Source organism: Sardina pilchardus, chromosome 21, assembly GCF_963854185.1.
Source record: "Sardina pilchardus chromosome 21, fSarPil1.1, whole genome shotgun sequence".
NCBI lineage: Eukaryota > Metazoa > Chordata > Actinopteri > Clupeiformes > Clupeidae > Sardina > Sardina pilchardus.
Genome location: NC_085014.1, coordinates 21,762,046 through 21,784,188, shown reverse-complemented (window position 1 = coordinate 21,784,188; position 22,143 = coordinate 21,762,046). Strand labels below are relative to the sequence as shown.

Sequence of the window (22,143 nt, the reverse complement as noted above, 5' to 3'; positions counted from 1 at the left end):
TGTCAGCAAAACATGCTGCCAAGCTCAGGGCCAGGAAGTGAGGGATGCAGACATTTCCAAGGGGTAGACTGACCGTTGGAAACACAAGAAATGTCCCTTCCTCAAGTAGAAGGAGGGGGTTGGACAAAGGACCTTAAACACAGAGGTGCACAAGACACATGCACAGGTGTCAGTGGCTAGCCTGATTACCATCGACTTTCAAAGGCTCTGCGAGACTTTAGTCTGACCAACAGCCTGTGCTAACACGGTTTCTTGACAGCGCTGGTTGACCCGCCTCCTTTAAGTGCCTCGATTTGCTACTGGTAGATGTCAGAAAGCGGATTGCCGAGTTTAAACCAATAACAACACTCTTTCCGCTGCCTTGAACACGTCTCTACCAGGGGGTCAGGATTTGACCAAGGGGGCAGCGAACGTTCTGAGAGTGTAGACAGTATGGAGGCCGCCATGCTAACGAGAAGACCGTGGCTAGCTGGCCATTCCATTGAATCCTATGGGGCGTAAGCGCCACTTTGACATCAAATAACGTTACAGCTGAAGCGTTTTAAGCCTTTATACGAACATTTTCTATTGTCGGGGTACATACTACATTGTGAAATTGACATAATGATCTCGTAACTGTCTTATCGGCGGAGTAATTAACGTTTTTCGAAAGTCAATGCTAAAGTGTTACAGGCGCATGCGTCCAGCGAAAGTAAAGCGTCGCCATAGGTCAGACTCGGTCAGACTACGTGCCTACGTCACATGTACGACATCTGAGCCTGCGCAGGAGACCTATGACGGAATAAGAAGACCTAAAAAAACCGTTGAAATTTGCTTCCTCGGTCTCTGCTGCCGTCTACGTGATAGCTCTGTCCATATATTTTACTGTCTATGGATTTGACTGATTAGCTTCGCCGATTAGCAAAGCACTTCCTCGTCGCCATTTTCCAGAAATACATCATGTCCGGTGCCGTTTTACCTGCGTTTTACGGTTTTACCAGTCTATGGGTTTTACCAAGGGGGCAGCGAACGTTCTGAGAGTGTAGACGGTATGGCGGCCGCCATGCTAACGAGAAGACCGTGGCTAGCTGGCCATTCCATTGAATCCTATGGGGCGTAAGCGCCACTTTGACATCAAATAACGTTACAGCTGAACCGTTTTAAGCCTTTATATGAACATTTTCTATTGTCGGGGTACATACTACATTGTGAAATTGACATAATAATCTCGTAACTGTCTTATCGGCGGAGTAATTAACGTTTTTCGAAAGTCAATGCTAAAGTGTTAAAGGCGCATGCGTCCAGCGAGAGTAAAGCGTCGCCATAGGTCAGACTCGGTCAGACTACGTGCCTACGTCACATGTACGACATCTGAGCCTGCGCAGGAGACCTATGACGGAATAAGAAGACCTAAAAAAACCGTTGAAATTTGCTTCCTCGGTCTCTGCTGCCGTCTACGTGATAGCTCTGTCCATATCTTTTACTGTCTATGCGTTTTACTCATGCTGATTGGTGGCTGTTCCACTCTCAGCTCATGCACGAGCTTAGTGTGGGCACGAGCTCTCCTTCTGTACCTTACGTCAATCGGTAACCTGGCACTTAATTGGCTAAGTAAAACGGCACCGGAAACAAGCTCCTTGAAACGCCATGTTGAAGCCTGAAAAAATCGTTCAATTTTGGCACTTTTCACTAGCCTAGCATTCCCATTGAAATGAATGGGGGCGGGACTTGTTCACTTTCTCCAGTTCTTATAATACCTCCATAGAGCTCCCCAGTCCCGCCCACAGCCTTGTCCGGAAGTAAAAATCCAATACAATTTCTCCATTGACAATTGGAGAATACGCCATAACATCGTAACCGTCCATGGTAGACTTAAAACCAGCTACGATGTGACTAAGCGATTATACCTGCTCATATAGATGTCAAAAGTTAATGGGGGCATCAACCTTGTTTTGAGAAAACAATGCTTTATTCACGATTTAACGAGAGAGTACTACACTACCCGACACCCTAACGTGTAAAACTGGTGAAAGCAGAGCCTTTGATTGGTAGAGATCGCCGTTGCCATGGCAATGCCAAACAAACTGTACTCAGCTTTTCCCGCGCCTATCGTCCAGCTTCGTCTCGCTGGTACTTCAAAACTTAAAATGGCTGCAGGGCTGATCAGGACCGATGTGTGGTCTTCCGAAAAATAACGGTTTTCTCATCTTGAAGGTTGAATTTACTCAATGGAAACGGTAGGAAGTAATCATCTTCTTTTCTCAGATTAATATGGAACCATGTTAAACTATCTTTAGGCTGCAAATGTTGGAAATGTGTGTACGTTTGCAAAGCATCCTGGGATTTGAGTTCTCTATCTCGGAATTTAAGATATGTACACAGTCTTGTACCTTTCGCTTTTTTTACATTTTCTGTTCATTTTTTCACTCGAAATTATAAGTTATATGCTTATGAGTCACATCGTAGCTGGTTAGCCTAAGGCATGGTCTAAAACTCTTTATATCCGAATTTTTCCAGAAGTCAATGGGAGAAATGAATGAGAATTTTACTTCCGGACAAGCACCTCTCTCGGAGGAGGGGCGGGACTGGGGAGCTCTATGGTCTCTACCCAGAGCCGTTGGAGCTGCTCAAAGTTGATTGGTTCTCGACCAAAGGGGGCAGTTCCGCAGATTTCGGGAACTCAGAAATCCTTCTCAATGAGCAGTTGACCAGACCAGCAGCAAAAGCCTGAAGGCGTTGCGTCACTGGGAGGGCGTGCCAGGCTAGTCAGTGGCACTGAGGACCCCAGGTTAGATAGGTGTGTAAAAGAGCTGATTCCACAGAGGATTTTAGATTTTCCCCACAATTCCTGATCTGGGCCATAGGGGGTGAGCCACCCTTTTTTCCCTAAGAATCCGTACACACATTTTATCATGTGACAGCATTTTAAGGAAGAGGGAATCATTCCTTACAAAATGTGGAAATGTACAGCACATGGCAAATGTGGTAAAAAATTATATGTAAAAATGTGATTTTTTTGCTCTCTAAGCTCTAAGTCCATTCATGTCCAGAGGTGATTTTGGGAGAATGTGAGAGAACAATATTCAGATGCATTACACCTCAATTGGTGTCCTTTTAAGCTATGATGTTAGGGCTAAACGAAATCATGAATGTTATCTTAACTTGTTGTGAGAAGCATTTTCTTTCAAAATGGTGGCTGTGGGGTAAGATGGGCCACCAAACCAGTACTTCTATTGCATCTGTAAGATTTGTATGATTCCCTTGATTTTGTGACCTCATTCTATATGGTTCCTTAGTGTTGCTAAGAGCTAAATTAACTAAATTAAATGGGTGAATTTTCAAAGATAAATAGGTGACAAAAAGGCCTAAATCTACAAGATTCAAAATGATTTTTCAGCTGAATCTATTTGTAAAATGATTGTTATTCTTTTTTTAGAAAATAAAAATGTTTTACCTGAAATCTGTTTGGACCAACTAATCACAGGCTTATCTTACCCCACATAAGTTGTGCCAGAAGACCAACTTTTTTTTGCTGAGAGCATATCAAGTTATCAAAAAGTTGTTGGATACAGAAGCTGTAGAACACTTAAAACTTTTGTTTGGTGTGAAGGTTACAAAACATAATCTCTTTGACATATTAGAATGATGAAGAATGTAAAGAAAGGCTCATCTTTGCCCATTCAAGGAGATCTGGATCTCCTTATATGGGCAAAGATGGCAGTTTGGGGTCCATTTTGTAGGCCAACTTCAGAGGTATATGTCACTGTGTGTGTGTTTCCCTGTGAAATGTGCTCTTCCTCAGCCACTCAGTCAGGTGAGGTGGGGGAGGAACAGTAGGTCCAGCCGACATCAAGACCAGGGGCCTATTGCACAAAACTAGGATAAGGGATTAACCCGGGATATCTTGGTTATCCTGGCTCAATTTATCCGTGATCCAGTTGCACAAAAGCGGGATAGGGGGCAGCAGGATATGTTATGGTATAAGTTACCATGGCGATTTATTCTGTGGAGCTAGCCTGCTCCTGACCAGGCTCACAGCCAAGATAAGTTGATTCTAATGGTAATTACATTATCTGATTGGTTCAGCTAGCTGTCATTCAAATGAGACCTCCACGTGATTTTTTTTAAAGAGCTGTAGATTCCATTTAAATATTATTTGCAACATGCATTTACTCGCAAAACACAGCAGAATGTCTGCCTAATACGGATGTCATTTAAATTATGGTGGCCTTATAATTGATAACATAGCCTACTCGTTGTTTGCTTCTTTTTTGACAGATGTTTGATGAATAGGCTGCTGTAGTAGTTGATTGGAAGTGGAGGGGACATTTTTCGAAGGTGTTTTGAACTAATTCGGCTTTTAAGACAAATTAAGATACTTTGTGCATCTTTGCGGTGGCAAAGCGCTTCCTAATGACGTTGCGTGCCGAGACAAGGAAGCTCTCACACACGTGGGTGCATACGTAAATTTGCATTCAGTTGATCTGCCACACCTACTCCCGCTATGTAACAGAAATAATCATGATCCCCCATCCAAAAAAGTAAAACTTTACCTCGTTGTTAGTCTATATCAAAAGCGGTTGTTTACTTTGTGTGCAAGACGCTATTTTTCGCGTCTTTTTTTATTCCAACCGCGAGTTATTGGGGGAGAAACGAGAACGCGCACATACACCGGATAACTTACACCTGGCTTGATGAATCCGTGTCTGCTCATCCTGGATTGGTCTTTGTGCAACCAATTCAGCCGGTATGCTCTTGTTTAGGATTCAGTGATCGCGGCTCAGTAACTTATCCCGGATGTCTTAATTCTGCTTTTGTGCAACGGGCCCCTGACACTCGAGATCATAGACATATATACATAGACACCGCATTGGGCTCTAGAACGTACGGCAAGAGCGCCGCCATATTGCTAGGGGCAATGTCGACCGATAGATCAATGGAAGCCTATGGAGAAACAGGTGTCTCAGAGTGGAAATGATAGGATAACAGACCCTGTGGGCTTTGTGCAAATCGTAGCGCCTTCTAAACATATGGGAATGGCCTTGTACATGTAAAATCGCACGTTTATGTTTTCTGTTGTTGTATTTGACAGTCTTATAAAGGCTTGTAGAGAACAGGTTTTGAGTTGGCTAATAGTACTGACTAGCGTACGTGGCAAGGCTAATTTCACGTCAGTTAACTATGGTTTTGTTGTGAATTGAAGGCAAATTAATTCTGTAACGTAACGTTACTCATGTAGTCACTTTATTATAATAGTATTCATACAGTCTTAACCTGTCTAATTTTATGAAAGTAAGTTAGCCTACCTGTTAGCTCGTTGCTGCCATAGCATAACGTAACGTAAGCCGGTCCAGGACCGGATAACTTCAGAAAAGTGTCCATTTCTTTGCCCAATTTAATTGTTAAACCTTACATTTTATGGGGTAATGTAAAGGCAAACGTTTCCACTTGTCAAACGATATCCATATGATCTGTGTCCTGTTACTGTTGTCAAATGCCGTCATTTGAATGTTGGTTGTCAGACAGCTTGCAGTAGTAGTGAAATGGCAACGTTCGAAGTGGCAGAACTGACGGCATCTCCTAATTTAAACAATCAAAACGGCCATAATAATAGTTTTTTTTAATGAAACGATTATATGTCAAATATTTAAATAAATCCGACAATATATTTTAATGAGTTTGTGTGTGTTTTGAATTGATCTCATCAAAATGTTTATTTTTTCCCCACGTAAATAGTGGTATTTTTTTGTTTTCTTAACTTAGTTTAGCTACTTGTAACCATGACATATAATTTATGCCCATCGATTGAAATATTTGTGAGTTTTGAGGACTTTATAGCCCAAAACTCCTTCAGCTCACCATGGGTCTCCATTCATTTACGGGGGTATGTTGCCCCTACCAATATGGCGGCCGTATTCCACGGTCGTTCTAATAGAACTCAACGGACATCCTCATCACAATACACAAGTAAAAGATCCATGGCAAGATCGTTTTTTAATGTAAAGCGTAGACAGTGCAGTGCTCACATTTGCTCAGATGCTGTTCAGTGCAATCAGAGGCAGACAGACACCCTGTGTGTTCATTTGTGTTCACAAACCGCCACGTGTTAGTTAACACATCCCAACAGAGCTCGAAATAACAGTCAAGCCAGGCAGATTAAACAGACGACAACCACCAGCAACCTTCTGCAGACACGTCCTGTGCTTACAGGAGGCGAATGAGGAGTGGTGTCCGTAGAAGAGGCTGAATCTCAATATCCCCCCTAAGGTCTAAGGTCTTGAACTCTCAAAAATCTTCATTACATCAGCGATGAGTTTGAGAGGCTGCAAATGGTATTAACATTAACAGGAACAACACCTGTGATGTATCATGTTAAATTGACAACACCAAAAACACCTATGGCAGTCATTTACCTTTTTTTTTTTTTTACTTCTAGACTTCCTCTACTGGCAAACCCTCACGTCACCATGCTATAAATTGTTGGTCATTTTCTGACTTACAGAAAGGGTTCAAAGTCTGCGAGCAAGCCCTCATGCACCTCACGATTGGACAGTGGGACCCTCACAAACTTAGCAGGAAAGTGCCTCAAAGTCTGCGAGTGTGGACATTGAGATCTAGTCGGTCTGTACGTGAGTGTACTATGAGACTGAGCCTGACTGATGCTCTGGAACCGCTCAGTCAAAACATGTCTCCGCTCTCCCACAATGCCTTTCTGAACGAGGTTTAGAACAGGAAATGACATCCGTTTTTTTTTCCAGAATGCCTTTCTGAACGAGAATAAAGAATACCGCAGCAGGCGACGCTCGGCGTGCTCTTGAGTATACCACAATAAGGCAGCTGCACGGTTGGGCTCTGCAGTGTGTTCAGAGGAGCCACAGTGGAGCTTCAGTCTTTGGATCGTTTCCCGTTAATGCACACAACACAAGGCAGTCGGAGTGGGTTCAGTTAGCTCGGAGACGGAGCAGTGGCACTGGCCCTGGGGAGTGGGGGGGCGAGGAGGAAGAAGGGGAGCAGTCAGGATTGGGTGGGATGGAGGGTGGCGGTAAGTGTGTTTGAGGGGTCAGATGGGGGTTTGAAGGAGGGGGCTGGGGTGGGGGATTTAGGGGCAGTTAAGGGCTGTGCTCCCTTTAAAAGTGCTTGTTAGCTGGTCTGGTGTGCGGTCATCCCTCGGCTGTATCTGAAGGATCCTCCACGTCCTGAAACACACACACACATGCCAGGAAATGCATGTACACGCGCACACACACACACACACACACACAGGGACATACAAACTTAGACATACTTCAACAATTGTTTATACACACAAATACATACACCTGTATATTCCCCTTTGGGCAATGAATGAATGAATCAATCAATCAATTAATTAATCAATCAATGTGCCAGTGTCTATCGAACACATTACAGAAGTCCAGTTCTGCAGTTTTGAGGGTTTCTCTTCAGGAAGGGGTTGAACCTTTCAACATTTAGTTTTCACCAGCACGGTCTTCAACACACACAGGCTTTTGGGAGCCCTGCGCTGCGCGTATGATTTGAGAGTAGCATAAATGCCTTGGCTGTTGTGAGGAGTCGTGTAGGTGTACTGTGCCGTGTTCATGCAGTGGCCCCGCAGTACGGGTCCCTTAATGGCCGGCTCCGTTAGCAGCACTCGAAGCAGGACCCCTCAGTGATTCTAGAGCAGAACCCAAAGAGCCACGCGGGCCCGTCGCACAGGCACCCAAGTCAGCCCACACCACCAGAACCACAACGCAACATTCCTGCGCACTGGAACCAGAACTAATTGTTCCTATGCACCGGAATCGGTTCCTGTACACTGGAATTATAATGGAATGTCACGGAAACCAGAACACAATGTTCCAGTATACCGGAGCCAGAACACAATGTTCTGTGTTGGACCCCAGGGAGCACTGCTGAGTGCACTTGTATCACACTGGAGGTCATTTTGGGAAAGTCTGCTAAATGAGGTTGCTGCGGCTCTCTGAAGCGTGATTGGTCCACGCTTAGATTGACAGATGAGACTGGTGATGTGGGTGGATCCAGGTGGCTGTGGGAGGAGCTTAATCAAAAGGAAGAGGCGGAGCCAAACAAGGAATAGGAAGCAGCAGACAGGCGGTGATGCAACAGCTTTTATTGGAACTGTCTCTTCACAAGCGACATGGGCAACATGAGCGCGAGCGCACACACACACACACACACACACCACTCAAACACACACGCACACACACACGCACACACATCACTCAAAAACACACATACGCACACACGCACATACACACTGCAGCAACACTCACATCCATGGACAAAAACGAACGAAACACAAAAACGATGAGTGCTTTAAGAACCTAAATGCATCTGCAGGAACTGGAGAGGGGAATGAGATGGAGACCAAGGGGGAGAGAAAGAAGGAAAGAAAAAGAAAGAAAGAGAAAGAGAGGATGACAGGAGGCAGCGGAGATGTCTGGGGAAGGGGGGAGGGGGTGAAGGAGAGTCAGTCGTGTGGCCCGAGGATGCTTTTTTGCATTTCCTTTTGTACAAAAAATAAATTAATGAAAATACTCTCTTCAAGTTTACAGGAGAATCATCTAGTGTCCAAAACAACGAAAACAAAAAGAAGGAGAAAAGAAAAGCTGTTGCTGAAACCCAAAATCCAGCGGGCAGCTTGAAGCCTGGTGTGAGTTCTTAGTGTTTCCTCTGTGCTCTGGTTAGCAACATGAGCGTGGGGGGGGGGGGGGGGGGGGGGGGGGAGAGGAGAAGAAATGAACAGAGAGGGAGAGGAGAGAAAAGAGAGAGAAAGAAAAAGAGAGAGAAGGAGAGGGAGATTTGGGGGGGGTGCACGTTGGAGGCGGGTGCACATCGTTAGCCGTTAGGAGCGCGTCTGGCCGTTACCTCGAGAGACGCCCCGAGAACCTTGCCCTGCACCCCGCTTATAACCCTGCTGCTGATAGCCATCCTGAGAGAGACAGAGAGAGAGAGAGAGAGAGAGATGGAGAGAGAGAGGAGTTTTAATATCCCAATTGTAATTGGTGCTGTATGTATGTGTGTGTGTGTGTGTGTGTGTGTGTGTGTGTGTGTGTGTGTGTAAAAACCTGCATGTATAAAGCTGCTTGGTTAGAATGAGGTGTACAGGGGTTTGTACTCCTCATGCTGAAGTGTCTATGTATATTGATTAGAATGACATGTACAATGTTAAGTGTGTGTGTGTGTGTGTGTGTGTGCTGTGAGTGTGTTATTACCCTCTGGTAGGTGTTGTTGCTGTACTCTCGAGGGGCGTTCCCAAACTGAGTCTGGCCATAATTGCCCCCCACAGCACTGGGGAATGGAGGCCGATAGCCATCATAACCACCTGCAGACAACAAACACCACACAGCATCAGCACCAGCACCAGCACAATAGCAACCCTCCAGCTCTCAGGGCCCTAGTGTTCCAGCCCTTCGTCCACTTGGCACTGGCATTTTAGGTGCCCAGAGTGGGAATTTTTAGAAACGGTCACACACACACACACACACACACACACACACACCTCTGTAGCCGTTGACTGCTCCACGCGGTGCTCTTGGTGCTCCTCGGCTCATGACTCCGCCCCTGCTGGCCACGTAGAAGGGCTGCCCCGCCCGGTTAAACCCCGCCCCCTGCCCCATGGCCTGGTGCGCCGCTTCCTGGGAATGGAAGGAGCCCACCACTGCACCGGGGTGGGAAGTTATGTTAATGACATACAACGACACACCCACCAATCACACACACTTACTCCCCTTAGACTTATAGGGTTCTGCATTTTGAGTAGTTCTGAGATATTGAGCTTCAAAGTTTTAGAATTCCATTTTAGAGTTTCAACGATAAGTGGAACACGCCTTTTTAGATATAATGGCCAAAAATGCATAACTTCAAGTAAAACCTCATCTTATTAACTTGTCATCGAATAAGAATATGTCAATAACTCAAATCTGACAAAAATGTCAGATGGAACCTTTTAATTCAGAATGGCTTCTTGCAATATAAAGTATGTCAAGTTGTCACTCTAAGGCATCATAACACGTCCAAATGCAAACTTTCGATTTGGAACTGTATCTAGTCTGTGATTCAATAGGCGTGTTTCCTTTACCATGGCTCTGGGACTTTTTTGGGGGAAGGTGCTTTTGACCGGGCCGCGACTGACCTCTCAGACGTTGTGTCTCCATTACAGTGATGGCCCTGTATGGACCTCGCGACACCGTCATCAAATCGCGTCCGTTTACTCGTTTCGATATAGCTGTCACTTAAGTAATTTCTATACCAACTAAGACTGCAGATTCGTAACGAAACGCAAGCACCCACATCATAAGTGTATCTAGATTAACTATATACCAAACATGAAATTCTACCGTGACTAGAGGAGCTGTAAACAGCTTGTAGGCTTAGGTTGCGTGTACGAAACCGCTAGCTAGCTAGCGAACATCACTCATTAGGCTACGGTGCAAAAGTTAGCTAGCCAGGTCGGTTAACAGGCTAAATTAAATGGTTTATTGTGTCCGAAGGTGTGTCTTATTGGTATCACACACAAGCAATGAGGTTAGTTTGTAACAACATACACGTTTAACCACAGTCCTTAGCTTTCTAGCTAGCAAACCTTACTAGCCCTTGCCATTAACTTTCTATATGTACTGTGCTAGCTAGCTCAGTTTACAGGCAAAGTGTAAAAGTATTACGTGTTGGAAAGTGAGTTTTATTGGCATCACACAAGCAAGGACAACAGCGAAAAGCTCTGTTTTGACTAGGAGACTGGAAGGACTAGAAGAGTTCTTTTGACGAGTAGAGTCAAGTAGATCGTCTTCTGCTTCTCATGTTGTGAAAAAAATCCTCTAGCAACTCCTCAGTCCTCACTTAAAATTTCGAGGTTGTTTGTCGTGATCTGCTGATGTCACTGCGACAACCAATCTGCGCGAGGTAGCCACTAGTACCGCCCAGCGACTCTACCGGGCCGTTTTTAGTACCTACCCTCCATCAGGTACTCCTTTAGTTCCTGTAAATGGCCCTGAAGACAGCCCTGTCGGAACGGCCCGGTCAGTGGAGACACGCGCAATCGGCAAAGTCCCTGAAAAACGGCCCGATAGTTCCGACAGTGGAAACACGCCTATTGGTGAGGTTTCTTAATGGGTCACGAGTCCTCAAGAGCGGCCTCCTGTCTCTGTTCTCCCCCTCACCTGGCTGCATGTCTGTCTGCTCCTCCGAGTGGGCGGGCTGACTGCTGTAGCTGGGGCTGAAGCTGCTCTGGTACTGGCTAGAGAGTTTTTGCTGCTCCACCTCATTGGCTGAAGGCATAGGGGGCGTGTTGAGGTTGAACACCTGGGGACCAATCAGAAAGGAAGGCTTTAAACAATGACAATGTGAAGGTGTTATATACTACAGCTTTACAAGATAGCAGAGCTTTACTTAAACCAACAGTCTCAAACCGCCTACTTACACACTTCAAATACTTAGTTTAAGTAATAGTGCAGATATTAGGACAATACTAACCTAGAAAACTCGTCTAAAACATTGGGCACAACGCAAGTAAGCACTAAGTGCACACTAATAGATGGAAGAATGCGGTTTGACACACAGCCAATCAGACAGGAGGATGGAAGAGGGAAGAGGAGAGACGGAGGAGAGGAGTGAGGAAGAGAAGGAGGGAACGAGAGGAGATAGGGAGGAGAGATGAGAGAGGGATGAAAGACGATGGAAGAGAGGAGAAAGGGAAGAGAGGGAGAGGAGAGAAAAGGAAAGGAAAGGAGGAGAGAAGGAGGTGGAGAGAAGGAGGAGAGGAGAACATGTTATGAGGAAGGTAAGGGAAGAGCAGGAGAGAGCGAAGAAAACTACAGAGAAAAAGGAGGAGAGAAGATGAGTAGAAGGGAAGAGGGTTAGGGTTAGAAGAGAAGTTGAGGACACAGAAGAGTGTGTGAGTGAGGAGAGCGGGGTGGGCGAGTGGGTGGGAGCGTACCGCCGTCATGGACTGGAATGGAGCGGCGTTGACGTTAATGCCCCCCGTGTGCAGAGCTGTGGGGGGAGGCTGGGACACCGAGGGCAGGGAGGACACGGCAGGCTGCTCAGACGACAGGGACAGCGAGGCCTAAAGGGCGCACACACACACACACACACACACACACACACACACACACACACACACACGCGTTCAGAGATATAAACATTTGTGGATCAACTCACACAAATGCCATAATTTCCTCACATATACACATTGTACAAGTACGGCAGAGGAAACACACACACACACGTTCAGAGATATAAACATTTGTGGATCAACTCACACAAATGCCATAATTTCCTCACATACACACATTGTACAAGTACGGCAGAGGAAACACACACACACACACGTTCAGAGATATAAACATTTGTGGATCAACTCACACAAATGCCATAATTTCCTCACATACACACATTGTACAAGTACGGCAGAGGAAACACACACACACACGTTCAGAGATATAAACATTTGTGGATCAACTCACACAAATGCCATAATTTCCTCACATACACACATTGTACAAGTACGGCAGAGGAAACACACACACACATGTTCAGAGATATAAACATTTGTGGATCAACTCACACAAATGCCATAATTTCCTCACATACACACATTGTACAAGTACGGCAGAGGAAACACACACACACACGTTCAGAGATATAAACATTTGTGGATCAACTCACACAAATGCCATAATTTCCTCACATACACACATTGTACAAGTACGGCAGAGGAAACACACACACACACGTTCAGAGATATAAACATTTGTGGATCAACTCACACAAATGCCATAATTTCCTCACATACACACATTGTACAAGTACGGCAGAGGAAACACACACACACACACGTTCAGAGATATAAACATTTGCGGATCAACTCACACAAATGCCATAATTTCCTCACATACACACATTGTAGCAGTAAGGCAGAGGAAACACACACACACACACACACACACACACACACACACACACACACATACGCTCAGAGATATAAACATTTGTGGATAAACTCACACAAATGCCATAATTCCTCACATACACACATTGTAGAAATATGGCAGAGGAGACACATACACACACACACGGAGGGAGGGAGGGAGGGTGTGTTTACCTGCAGAGGGTCTGAGGTGTGGGGGGTTGGATAGAGAGGAGCAGCAGAGGAGAAATCCTCAGGAGGGGAGGAGAGGAGAGACACCTGGAGACAGGAGATGTGGAGGGAAGAAGGGAAGGGAAGGGAAGGAGAGAGAGGGGGAGGGATCGGGAGAGAAAAAAAGAGAGGAGAGAGAGAAAGAAAAAAGAAAGAAGAGAGGAGAGCGAGAGAAACAGGAAAATAAAGAGAAAGAGGAGGGGAGACAGTTTGAGAGCTCCAGTAGACAAGGACACAGGTCCAACAGCGATAGAAGCCAGAGGGGTGTGTGTGTGTGTGTGCGTGTGTGTGTATGAGTGTGTGTGTAGACAGCTGCCATTCGGTTATCAGGACTCACCTCTGGCTGTGGTGGGACAGCGCTGGTCTGAGAGAGCAGCTGGGCTTCTGAGTGAACTGTACACACACAAATCTTATTTTAAAAGTGTGTTGGCAGGTTGTAATGTGTGAGTGTGTGTACAAGTTAGTCTATAAGTATGCTGCATAAGCAATAGTGTAGGGCTGTGAGGATAAAGAGTCTTTTGGTTTGAAAGTGTGTGTGTGTGTGTGTGTATCTGTTTTAGAAGTGTGCGTATGTGGGCATATCGGTTTTAGAAGTGCGTGTATGTGGGCATATCTGTTTTAGAAGTGTGTGTGTGTGTGTGTGTGTGTGTGTGTGTGTGTGTGTGTGTGTGTGTGTTATGAGGATGCATACCCATCTGCGTCCTCTCTAGGTTATGGGCGGGACTCATGGACTGCACGGACACTATGGCTGGATCCATGGCTGGCCCGTCATACTCCAGCACAGACTCCTGCAGGCCACACACACACACACACACACACACACACACACACACACACAGCGTCAAGGGAAGTAATCAAGGCACTTAATCAAGACACAAACCGCCCACTCACACACGTGCATGAATCAAGGCAGTTCATGTCTCACACACACACACACCTGCATGAAGTTGTATGTCCCTTGCATCTGGGCCATCAGGTCCTGCACCACCTGTTTGCGCACCACTGGATCAGCTGCCTTGGCAACTGGAGGGGCAGGTCCAGCTGAAGGAGGAGGAGCTTCAGAGGGGGGCGGCTGCGGCTGCTGCTGCGTATGCAACGACACCTGACAAACACACACACACACACACACAGTCATTTCACATTTAACAGTAGTTGGACATCGAAATGGACCCACGGTTTATGGAGCCATACTTGAACTTTGAACATATGACTACACACACACACACACACCTCTGCCTCCTGATTCCACTCTGACGCTGGTTCTTCCTGTGTGCTGCTGTGGGAATCCTGTGGTACGAGCTCCATGTTTATGAACTATAGCAGAGAAACAAACACAAACACACACACACACACACACACACACACACACACACACACACACAATGAGAACCTCAACACAACACAAAACAATAGAACCTATACACAACAAAAGGATGTATAGCACCAACACAGAGAGGGCTGGCCCATCAATACAATGCACTCATGACCCACAAATGTACTTACATGAACATGCACATACAATTAGGATTCTACAAGAGAAACAGAACAACAACAACAACAAAATCACCTCTTTTGTGTCCACGACAACCTCTGTGTAGTCCGGTTCAGGTGTTCCCTCTGCCACTACAACACAATATACACACACATCAATCTACAAATCCCAGCATGCACCACAGCATCATCCACTCAACACAGGTAAAGAGATCCTGTAGACTCTCAGTGTAGAGGAACTGATATTAGCTGATATCTTATGATACGATGCAAACACTAGAAGTACAGTGACTTAATTGTATGTCTGTATTGTTAGCCGCATTGGAGAAAATAGAAAGACTAATAAATGAATGAATGAATTAAATTCATGTTTAACACTCTGTAAAGCGGCATGAGACACGTGTAAAGTTTTGGCACTCGATAAATTAAATTGAAACTAAATTGAAATTGAAATAAAAAAAAGAATACAAATCCCATCCAGCCTCACTGGCTGCAATGGACGGTTTGTATAACTGCACATTAAGAGAAAGCTTTAATTATAAACATCTAAATGTATACATGCAAACCTTAATATAAACATTTCCCAAAAAGACTACAAATCCCAGACTGCAGCGGCCTGGTGCACTACCTGCTGGTTCCGGCTCCTCGTCGGCCTCCGATGACTCCGACGGGGCCACGGCTGCCGCCGCTGCCGAGGACAGCTCCTCCTCACACACTCCGTTCTGATGTGTGTGTGCGCGCTGGAAGTAACCGCTTTGAAGCACCCGATCCACCGTCTCCTTCAGGGCTTTATCTGAAACACACACACACACGGCGTAAAGATAGACATCCAAGACATTGACGCACTTTTATTGAAGATACATTTTCCACCTCAAACTGATTTTTCGGTATGTTTTTGACATCAAATAATGACATCATTCAATGGATTTAACTAAATCAGTTGTCACACAAAAATAAAAATGAAGAGCACTTATGGCCCAATAACTTGAGGAGCATTTACGTTTTACAACACACACACACACACACACACAGTCCAGCAACACCATCAAATTGCCCTCTCTCTCCCTCTCGGGCCTCCAGCCCTCAGCCTTGCTGGCAAAAATCACTGGGAAGATCTGAACCACTAGGCCAGTGGGCAACTGGAGCCAGCTGGCAGAGCTTATTGACAACATGAGCACTACAGCGCACACAGACAGACAGACAGACAGACAGACAGACAGACAGACAGACAGACAGACAGACAGACAGACAGACAGACAGACAGACAGACAGACAGACAGACAGACAGACACACACACACACACACACACACACACACACACACTACAGTACATACAGCTCAAGGGTGTGGGAGAGAGCTACAGAAGTGTGTGAGGTCGCGGTTAGTCAGTGATCACTGTGTGTGTGTGTGTGTGTGTGTGTGTGTTTGTTGGTGGTGCAGTGCCACTTACAAGTGGTCCCTGCAACAGGCTTGTCTTTGCCCTCCAGCAACTCCCACATGTGCACTGATGCCTCCTCAAACTGCTCCGCCAACCTGCAACACAAAAACGCACGTAAGAAAAGTCTACTTGAAGCTGATGCTGGTATGGTTAAAGGAACATGCCGACTTTTGGGACTTTAGCTTATTCACAGTGATCACCAGAGTTAGACAAGTTGGCTTCAATCCATCCAGATTCATAGAGAGACTATTACTCAGACCTGAAATCTGCTCAACGGTCCAAAGATGGTGCATTTTGGCTGACCTTAATCTGCCAAATGTGTGTGTGTGTGTGTGTGTTGTACCCATCATCTGGCGTGTGTGTATGTGTGTCTGTGTGCCTGATCTGGAGTTTGTGTGTGTTGTACCCATCATCTGACATGTGTGTGTGTGTGTGTGTGTGTGTGTATAATGTAGTGTTCCCTGCTGGCTCTGACCTGCCGCTGGCGTCCCTCTCGGGGTTGACGAGCTTGTAGAAGTTGTCGAGGGCGCCGAGCTGGGCGTTGGTGAGCACGGGGTGGTCCGCGTCCCCGTCGCCCCGCCGCAGCTCCTCCCGCACCGCCTCCTCCCCCAGCTGGTCCAGCAGCAGCTGCACCTCCAGCAGACGCTGCAGCCGCCGCCGCTCCTGCTCCTCCCGCCGCAGCTGGTCCCGCCGGCACGCCTTGCGCTCCGCCTTCTGGAGCTGGACACCGCACACACGCGGGGAGGGACACACGTCAACTACAAGTCCCAGCAGCCACTGGGCACAGACGTCAACAACAACTCCCAGCAGCCACTGGGCACAGACATGTCTACTACCACTCCCAGCAGCCACTGGGCACAGACATGGCCACCAGAACTCCCAGCAGCCACATGGGACACGTCAACTCAGAAAGCCACTGGGCAAAGAGATATCAACTACAACTTCCAAGAGCCACTAGGGACAATCAGATCAACTACAGCTCCCAGAATGCACTAGGTTCACAATGATAAAATCACTACTTCCAAACAACAGAAGTCTGTGATTACGACACAGTGGTGGACACAAAATGGTGAACACACTCACATCAATCCCCAGAGCCAAAAAGTTCTTCTGTAGCTCCCGAGCAAAATCCAGATTATGGGTGACCTCCTGGGCTTTAGCCAGGGCCTCCTGCAGAGAGAGAGAGAGAGAGAGAGAGAGAGAGATATTGAAGGGGGAATGTAGGTAATTCAGGAAGACAAAGAGAACAACAGAAATAAGGGAAATGGCAGAAGGATAAGGGGGGGGTGGGGTGAAGTCACAGAAACAAGGAGGAGGAGAGTGGGGTAGATGAAGAGGGGTGAAAAGAGATGTGCATTTGAGTGAAAAGTCATATGATTAATGATCACACACACACACACACACACATCAAAAGGCCAGATGGTTTCATTCATCCCTTAAAACCACACACTTATTCTCTGTATAGCTCTGGATATGCCAGCTCTTTCTCTCACCAATACTGTCAGTATATCACACACACTCAACACACAGCGCAGGCTCCTAGCTGCAGTCTTTTTGTACTATTGAAGTATATGTTGTAGGGCTTTTCAGACAGAGAGAGACAGTGAGCGAGAGAGAGCAAGAGTGAGAGCGCACGCACAAGAGAGGTCAGCAAGCGTGTCTCTTGGAATTTGGACCTGTGTGTGGTGCCACTGCTTTCCTGGACCCGTGTGTTGTCAAGTGCCACTGCTTTCTCCCACACTTTTCATTTCATTGTGTGTGTGTGTGTGTGTGTGTGTGTGGTAGCTGTAGTTTGTCATGTAATTGAGCATAGGTCAGAGATCACAGTGGACATGTGATCTATAATGTGTGTGTGTGTGTGGTAGCTGTACCTTGCAAAGTAATTGAGAATGGGTCAGAGATCACAGTGGACATGTGATTTATAATGTGTGTGTGTGTGTGTGTGTGTGTGTGTGTGTGTGGTAGCTGTAACTTGTAATGTAATTGAGAATGGGTCAGAGATCAGTGTTCTCTAAGATGGGCCAGTACTGAAGGGTCACAGTGACCGGGAGGCTACAGCGGGTACGTAACTGAAGCATTCCATTAGCGAAGCGTCTGAATTAGCTTCCATTATTATCAATGGAGCTGGCTACACCAGACCTGACGTCACGCACGTTCGGAAGAATTAGACCAGTCTTTCTAAAACTATTTTTATGCTCCGCAAATTGAGTGCTTCACTTGCACACCCGGCATAGCATGGGACAGAGGCTCACAGTGTTATCCTTTCTGCATTTATACAAGAGCAGCTAATTAACAGGATGGAGGTAGGAGATGGTGGAAAGGAGGCAGGGGATTCTATGTGTGTGTGTGTGTGTGTGTGAGTGAGCGTGAGAGGGAGAACAAGAGAAAGAAGAGAGAGATCTATGTCCATGTATGAAACTGCCTAAATGAACAGTTGTTGTATATTGTACTTTTAAGACTGGATGTGGTTTACGAGGTAAAACTACACACACACACACACACACACTCTCTGACATTGACTGTCACACACACACACACACACACACACACACACACACACACACACACACACACACACACACACACACACACACACACACACACACACACACACACACACACACACACACACACACACACACACACACACACACACTAACCAGCTGATCAGTGTTGAGGTTCTCCCCTCTGTTCTTCTTGCTCTGGTAGTCATCCAGCTTGCCCTGCAGACAGAGAAGAGTGTGTTAGCGTGAAAGTTACAGCTCCAGCCAATCAGAGAGAACAGGAACCTCCACTTCCTATTGCGTAATACGAGTAGCGAAATGAAATCACTGCAGTCCTCTCAGGCCACCGTACGTCACCAATGTGCCCCCACATAAACACATCATAGTTTCAACTCAAACATGTTCATCTAGAGCATCATCATGAGAGCAGGAGATTGGCGGCCATGTCCCCAGAGCTGTCGCGCGTGTGTGTGTGTGTGTGTTCTGTGTTCTCTCTGGGACCGACTGGGCTGCCGAGTGTGTTCCTCCTCTGAGATGCAAGATAAGGTTGAATCATCTCTCGCACATGCACGCACGCACGCACACACACACACGCTGCTGTTGTCGCTAATCTAGCCTTGACATGGTGTGTGGGCAGCGGAATGCCAACAGACCCGGGCCTAGCTCTGAGCCGGAGGCCACTGCCATCTCTGTTCCATCCTGTTCCGTGACCCCAGGAAGTCACCTCAACGTTCCATACGTCTGACTGTAACCATGCCAACCGGAATGTCTAACAGCTTCCTGCTTGCAGTACAGATGAGCAGGAAGAGCTGGGCTAGTGTTTGTAACTGCAATAACTTGTAACTGTAATACTGCAAACAGACTCGTGATGAATGCATAAGGTGGTTGACATATCTGAATACACCTTGCCTGATTTGAAGGGAGTTTGTATATATGATGGATATGATGGTGTAAAGCTGACACAGCATTATGGGATGTGCTAAATCAATACTACTGACCAGACAGACAGACACAGAGTAAACTCTGACTGAAGTTGTCACAACTAACTTTAATCGGTCAAACGTGGCCAGATTCTGTATACTAAATGGCCAGCCAGATGGATGGCTAATGTCAATACATAAATAACAACAATACAAAAACACACAACATTGCATTCTTCTGCTTAAGTACCTACCTTCTTCTTCTCCATGTTGCGAACCTTCTTCTCGATCACCGTAAGGACCTGCTTCAGTGCCTCCGTTTGTGATCCGCCGGCGGCCGAGGCCACGGGGGCAGAGCCCAGCTCAGGACTGGTGGAGTGTACCGAGCTATCGCCATTCATCGCAGAGGGCATCTAAAAAAGCCGAGAGAATTGGTAACGGGGTCAGGCCTACTGCACGGCTACCAAATCGTATTACCATGCATCACCAACATGTCGCGTTAACCCGAACATAAAACTTCAGAGAGAAAAGATGCTTGATGATATTCTGAATGCAAAGCTTTCAATACAGTATGCTAACCACAACATTAAAGTTAAAGCACAGGCTTAACGTTATTAGGTCAATGGCCCTTCGCTGTGGAAAAGGTCTAGCCTAGGCAGAGACACTTATTGGCCTAGGGCACTAAATCTAACAATGGGTCAAGCAGCCCCCTAACAAACAGTTGTCCCTCTGGCAAGAGGAAACTGCAGTTGCTGCTGCAGTGGAGACGAAAACGATAGCTACAGAATGTTCGAAACTTACACTGCATTAAAAGATGCTGTTAAGGCAGCTTTCCTGAAACACTGCTACAAGAGATAATGTTGCGTTCCTTGACAGTTGGCAAACGTTACTTTCTTCCAAACAATCAGATCGCGTAATGCACTGATTTAATAAGACGGTCACTTCAAAATCTTGATCGATCTGCGAAACGTACGAATAACACAAGACTGAAACACGTAACACTTACAAGATGATAAAAACGAACTGACAAACAACGATGTGCGACCTCCTTTGTCAGCCGAATGACCGTCGACAGATGACAAGCGGAGGAGATTAACTAGCGGGGCTAACTGTTAGCGAGCTAATATTATAGCAAGCGACTAACGTTACATTTGAGAAAAAGGCTGCCTGTTAGCAAAGTTGGTCAATAAACAGTATATCAAGCCGGTCATGAAGTGGATTTTTTTACAAATGAAAATTTTACATTAACGACAAATACCCGCAAGATTTTAAACACTATTCGGGCGTATTTTGATAATCGTCTCAGTTCATTTTCTTTTATTTAAAACAGCTAGCTGCTAGCCATCTTCCAAGCTAACAGTCTTCATGCCGCTAACAGGCTAGCTTGCTAACGCCTCACGGCAGTGCCTTTTTCTGTTGTCAGAGATTAGCTGGCTATAGTGGGATAAGTAATGTTATCATGCGGTTTTCAATCCGGTTATTCTGTTAGCAAGATAATTTGATAAGACACCATGAGCAAAGTCCATCAGGCATTTGTTTTCTGGCAGGTAAAGACCGACTGACTTTATTGTTAAGTTAACTGATTCAAGTGCATTTTCAAAGAACTGAACTTGATTTTCAATCGAAAACCCCTGACCCGGCCGGCAGAACCAGACGTTGGGCTAACATATCGTTATCGTCCAAGTGGTCAAGTGTCCGTCTACAATGTTGTCTTACCTTTTCACTCTTTCCTATTCAAGGAGAAGATGTCTTGTCTGTTATGGAAATATTTACGCTAAATGTATGTATTGAGAGTCGTATAATCCTTATAAAGGTTTGGAAGTGTTGTAACGTCAAGCGAACCAGCACGTCGGCCTTCCGACTACTAGCCTACAAAACACGAAAGTGAACTTCAAAGAATTGATGAGGATTTAAGGCCCCTTTGGTGTCCTGGCAGTGCCTGAGTTCATGTGGGGAGACTCTTGCCCTACATATTATGAACCAGAACTATTACACACAGCCTTTCTACAGTTATCACACATCAAATATATCCAACAGTTAGGTCACATTTCATCTGGTTAAAATGCTGAAAATAAATAAATAAATAATGTAAATGTGAGCTAGTTTCTGACCCCTCTAAATTTGCCCTATTGGCCCAGTACCATGCAAGGTAGCCTACCATTGCAACTCAAAAAGAAAAAGTAGAACATTTTTTGCATGTGCAAACTATAGCTTTTAATAAAGTCTGGTAGGGCAAAAGCTACAAGTTTAGGCCTACTCCAATTCCAAAAAAAATAGGAGAATCCCTTGTCTGGTGGAAGTCCCATATCTGAAATTACCTCTGACCTGAATAGACTAAAGTCAGTGGGTTCACAGAATCACATTGACACCACTAGGCCCACTAGTGCCTTGTCCATGATCAGTGGACATCCCTGACTGCCCTTTGGTATGCAGATGTCAAGATCTCAGGTTCTGTTGTGTAGTAAATGAGCGAATACTACATAACTACACATACTATACGAGTAACCTATTTGTATTAATATTTCCCCCAACACCTGTAAAGGCTTTACTGGTGTGTAAAGGCATAGAGTCCGTAAAGGCATGGTGTCTGGTTGTTCTACGGCTGGCCTGTATCTTACCTCACCACACAGTGGCAGAAGAGAGCCAGCACA

The 22,143-nt window shown here is 45.8% G+C and overlaps 1 protein-coding gene across 3 annotated transcripts; it reads right to left on the bottom strand.

The window, feature by feature from the left end:
* Positions 1–5,941: 5,941 nt before the first annotated feature.
* Positions 5,942–21,369, bottom strand: LOC134068651 (caprin-1-like). Of its 3 annotated transcripts, none has more exons than XM_062524341.1 (19): positions 21,209–21,369; positions 19,747–19,905; positions 18,729–18,791; positions 17,152–17,238; positions 16,544–16,788; positions 16,081–16,163; positions 15,258–15,422; positions 14,706–14,761; positions 14,369–14,452; positions 14,076–14,240; positions 13,830–13,926; positions 13,476–13,531; positions 13,103–13,186; positions 11,936–12,064; positions 11,160–11,301; positions 9,503–9,661; positions 9,216–9,325; positions 8,869–8,932; positions 5,942–7,175 (listed from the first exon to the last, which is right to left on the bottom strand). In XM_062524341.1, exons 2-19 carry the CDS (start codon positions 19,903–19,905, stop codon positions 7,120–7,122), a joined length of 2,004 nt encoding a protein of 667 aa, XP_062380325.1. In that variant the 5' UTR covers positions 21,209–21,369; the 3' UTR covers positions 5,942–7,119. The 3 variants fall into 3 exon arrangements, with proteins under 3 accessions (XP_062380325.1, XP_062380326.1, XP_062380327.1); XM_062524342.1 differs by lacking the exon at positions 21,209–21,369 and adding an exon at positions 20,499–20,612; XM_062524343.1 differs by lacking the exon at positions 13,103–13,186.
* Positions 21,370–22,143: the final 774 nt, after the last annotated feature.